This window comes from Sinocyclocheilus rhinocerous, unplaced genomic scaffold, assembly GCF_001515625.1.
Source record: "Sinocyclocheilus rhinocerous isolate Xijiao unplaced genomic scaffold, SAMN03320098_v1.1 scaffold4662, whole genome shotgun sequence".
In the NCBI taxonomy this organism is placed as follows: Eukaryota; Metazoa; Chordata; class Actinopteri; order Cypriniformes; family Cyprinidae; genus Sinocyclocheilus; species Sinocyclocheilus rhinocerous.
The window spans coordinates 121934-126861 of NW_015628677.1; the positions used below are offsets into that span (position 1 = coordinate 121934).

The 4928-nt window shown below is 37.6% G+C and overlaps 1 protein-coding gene across 1 annotated transcript in view; it reads left to right on the top strand.

Annotated features, from left to right (window-relative positions):
- The window catches only part of shisa7a (shisa family member 7a), a 22364-nt gene that overhangs the window by 8283 nt on the left and 9153 nt on the right, over positions 1-4928 (top strand). The window contains exons 4-6 of the mRNA XM_016549556.1: positions 1345-1410; positions 1492-1680; positions 3035-4849. Of these exons, the coding sequence (XP_016405042.1) occupies positions 1345-1410; positions 1492-1680; positions 3035-3951 (1172 nt within the window). The 3' untranslated portion in view covers positions 3952-4849. The remainder of the gene's footprint in view (positions 1-1344; positions 1411-1491; positions 1681-3034; positions 4850-4928) is intronic.

The window sequence follows — 4928 nt, forward strand, 5'->3', positions numbered from 1 at the left end:
CAAATACACAAAATAATGTTATTTTTAGCAACATCATATGACCCCTTTAAGATTTTATTAATATTTAAAATATTATTATTAAGGGAATATTATTAATAATAATGTATTATAATATATTAATAAGGGAAATTAATGGAAACATTAATTGTTAGCACAAAATTGACAATCATGAAAGGGGACCATCTTGCCTCGCTCCCTTGGGCTGTTTTTTAATGTGTTTGTTTGTTTGTTTTTGAAAAAATAAAAATGCTAAATTAAATATTCTATGTACATTTATGCATTTTGAGTGACAAAAAGTAGTGAATAATGACCTACAAATCAGATAAAAGAATACCTGTTGAAGAGATTTGAATTACACTAGAATTCAGATAGAATTATTCAGTTTAATTAACCTATATATTATGATGAATAATGAAGATATTTTAAATGCACATCTAATTTATGATATTATTAAATATTAAGTTCATGAATAATAATTATTAAATTAAAAAATAAAATTATTGTAGAAGCAGCAACATGCCACTGGGGACCCCCTCTGCCCCATTTCTGAGGGGGGCATCTCACTTTAACTTTTCACTTCAAAGTAAAAATGAAAATTAATATTTGTTATGAAATCATAATAATGATTTTGTGTGTCCACAAATCTCCCATTAACAAAAAGACATAGAAACTTAAATTCACAGGTCACTATAATCCAGTGACAAAAGTGAAATACGTTAACCCCAAAACTGTTCAAATGGAATAAATCTCACAAATTGTAATGTTCAGATGAAAAGTCAAGCATAACCATCCACTAAATGTGTTGAAAAATAATTGTCTGTTCCTTTATCCATTATTTATCCAACAGTGATACAAAAATCCCATTAATCGCATGTCAACAGCTATAACTTGAAACAAAGTGTCCTGGGTCAAATATTCATGAATATTAAATGATTTTTTAAATGTGAACTAATGTTATCCTCGTGGACCAGGTTGCAGTTGGCTGGTATTGTTGCATTATATGTCATGCAGAGTTCCTTTCATGTTTCCATATCAGCTTGAATCTTGTGAACGGCCAACTGTGTAAATTCAGGACAAGGAAGAAACACAGGGAAAAAGCAATAGCCAAATGATGAAAGGGCATTTATGAATTATTTAGCACAGAGCTGTATATGATGGCATTAGAATGAACAGACGGTGTAAAATTTTCAACACATTGTGAAGCAAAAAAAAAAGCTTAATAGGGCAGCATTTACAGTAGAAGATGAATAAATATACCTTGTAATAAATTACATTTAGTATGAATTTACAAAGACATGAAGGCAGAAATCTCTAAAACACACATGCCTCTGTTCTGTTTCACAGTGGGGAATCTACAGCATAACTTCATCCATACAACAGGCTCCAGTCCCAAACATACAGCCACCATTGGTAGGTAAAACCCAAAGTTCTACAGTTGTTTATTCTATAGAGTTTGAAATAACCTCAACGTCCATCATTGTGTGTTTAAAGAGCGTGCACCACGTATGAACAACATGCAGCTGGCCACTGGTGGCACATTGAAGCCCAGTAAACATACTAATGCCATGAAGCCCCAGCCGTCCTTCCATCACTCTCTACATAACCTGGCTCAGCTGCCGCCCTCGTATGAAGCCGCCGTGAAGCCTGAGATCAACAGATACTCATCTCTCAAGCGTCTGGGTGAGTGCTTTATTACCAGTGGAGAGGAAGATTCTAATCTTAAGGAACTTATGTTTTGTAGGAATTACATAAAAGGTTGGCATGATTGCTTTCTTATTATAGACCACATCATTTCAAAGGCATAAAGCAAATTTATAAGCAACAAGGAGAAAAAGATGGACGGATATCAAAAACAGTGTGATATTTAGTACTGTTGTGTTTTGAAGGAGAAATTACCTGCTTGGTGATGAGGACATGAGTCTCATGCGGAGCTCAGAGCGTTGCGTAAAAATATCTGTTCGCTTGGGTTTTTATTTAAAGCAGTGTTAGTGTTTCACTGGAACACTTGGGAGATATAAATGTGTGTGAAGGTCATTTTAATGAGGGCAAACCAGTGCAAAGAACTCACAATCTTGTACAGACGTATACAGCCTTAAAGCCTCTCTCTCAGCTAGACATCAAACCTCCTGGGAAGTGTGAGTTACAGTTAGAGGACAAGAAAGTTCTGCACAGGCGAAGGTTATACAGGCTGATACAATGACTCAGACTTAATCAGCCAAAAGATGAAATGGCTTAGGTTTGAGGATAAAACAGGATTGGATAGTATTAATATTGATATATTAATGAAATACATTTTTTAGACATTAACAAAATCAAGCATTATATTAATGAAATCAAGCATTAAACACATAGTTCTAGGTTGGAGGTTGAAGAATTTATTTTTAAGCGTTAAGTAGATTGTGATGGAAGTCTGAATGAATTTCTAGCTTGTAGCTCAAAGCTTGGAAACATTTTTAGTTTATTAGGGATGCACAGTATATTGGTACCGTATTGGTTATGACCAATACAGATTGTTAATCTGTATTGGTAATATACTAATTTTCCATCTAGATAATGCGTGCAATAATTACATGTAATTATAAGTAAATCCCAAAATAGTCATTTTCATACTGTACATTATAATGTTGTGATGTCTAAATTCACTTTAAAATTATTGCTTTTTAGTTTTTAGTGTATTATTGTTAATTTATTTAGACCAGATTGTATCAAGTTGTAATTTCGGCAATTCATTTTTATTCATTGGCCATAAATAAATAGATAGATATCTTCTAGATTTTCTAGACAAGAAAACAAAGAAACAAAGTCTTATTGGTATTGAACAGAATTTGGATTTGGTTATTTGTTGGTTGTTAACCATACCGTGAAAAATTTATTATCTTTTATACATTGATTGTATTTTTCTAAAAAAAAAATGTCAATAAAAATATTAAAACTTTCATATTGGGCAAATTTTTTATATCTGTGCATCCCTAATTGGTTTATTCTTCTCGCCCAATTTTCTGATCTTTTCAAACATATTTTACTCCACCTACAGAGAAAGGAGGATTGGAGGAATATTCAGGTTACTGTACCACCAAACGGAGGCCCAACAATGCCCCTCCCTCCTTTCATTCCTCCCAGCATCACCTTCCCTGGGGTGGCGACTACACGCTGGGAGGAAGAGGCACGCTTCCCAATCGTGCTACTCGTCCTCGAATACCTCATCCACAGTCTGCCCCAAGCCACACCCCGAATCCTTATCCTCTGGATCCACCGGAGTCGAAGCAAAACCACAACTACGATACGCTTTCCAAACCACCACGTCGCGTCAAATCAACAGACCAGCTCCTCGCCCTCTGTGATGGCAACACCTTATCAAGGATGTCGAAGAACCAGCAGCACCAATACTACAAAGCCATGGCCACTTCATCAAAGAATTCCAATACGAACACCTTGAAGAAGTCCAAGGAGAGGCAGCTGATGTCCCCAGACCATCTAGAAGAGGAGGTAGGCGGGGTTGAGTACGACGGAAGCAGGATGGGTATGGGAATGGGCGACTACACAGCCGGAGGGGGAGGTGGAATGGTACCCACCCTGCCCCGTGTTAGCCACCAGAAAGCTCAATCACAGCAGAATGTTTGCGCCACACCGTCACTCGACCGCCACCACATGATCAAGATGAACTCACACCCGACCTCGGGGCGAGAGCAGGAGCGGAATTCAGCGGCGATGTCAGGTCACCTGGGAGGAGGCGGGGTCGGAGGAGTGGGATGGGGCGACATGCCAGGAACAGGAGTTGTCATGGGAACAGGAACTCTTGGTGGACACAGTGCCAGGAGGCTAGCATTTGCAGCTAAAAGGCAAAATACCATTGAACAACTTCACTTCATCCCTGGTGGAGGGGGAAGTGGAGGAGGAGTGGCATCGACCCAAGGGGTTAGAACAGGAAGCAAGAATGAGGTTACTGTGTGAGCAAGAGGCTGGAAAGGGTAAAGAGGGAATGGAAAAGATGGGTGAGTGATAGACTGTGTGAAGAGTTGGAGGATGGTAGAGGGACTGTGGGAGAGAGAGAGTGGGCGGAAGAGGGAGAGAAATACCGAGAGAAGAGAGAAAAGGAGTAGGAGGATGGTAAAGGAATAAGAGAAACAGATTTTGAAGTAGGGGGCCACGAAGTGGGAGAAAGTAGGCAGACAGCGAAGTGGCACCATATTTTTACAGATATATGTTGTATATAGTGGCAAATTCACAAGATAAGATTAGATAAGAGATTTAAGTCAGGTTTGATAGAGCTTCAGAGTTGTCGTGCTTTTTATGTTCATGAAATTGCCGCTATAATTATGATCAAAGCTGCCATATACAACTATTTATTTGCATAAAGTTTGCCTATAAACATACTGCATAGAAGATCAATAGAGTGTAATATAAATTCCACATGATGTGACAGATGAGACATTTTTCATATCTTTGTCATGTTTTTATCCTCAGATATTTTACATTGTTAAACATTACAGATATAGCTGCTATGGAGAAATATATTTCAGAGAACGGCTTTCATCTTATAACTATGATGGAACTACTGGGAGACTAATATAATAATTAACGTCTGCATTAAAAGGAACCAGTTGAATATGAGTTGAGCGCTTATCCCAACTGATGAATTGTAAAGCTACTTAAAGATGGACTAACGTAATGTTGGATCTCTTTTTTTAAAACCCTAATCTACTTCAACATAATGAGGAAGTGTGTCAGGGTTTTCACAATGTCAAAATGAATGAAGATGGAACAATTTGAGGAGCATATCCATAAACTTTTAAGAATCTGATGAACTCATTTTGAATACTGCGAGACAGAGAAAGCAAGCCTTACCATTGTTTCACCCGCATCTTACACTGAATAAGATGTGAGTGATAAGTGAGTGTCTGTTCAATTTTTTTTGGGGGGGGGGGGGA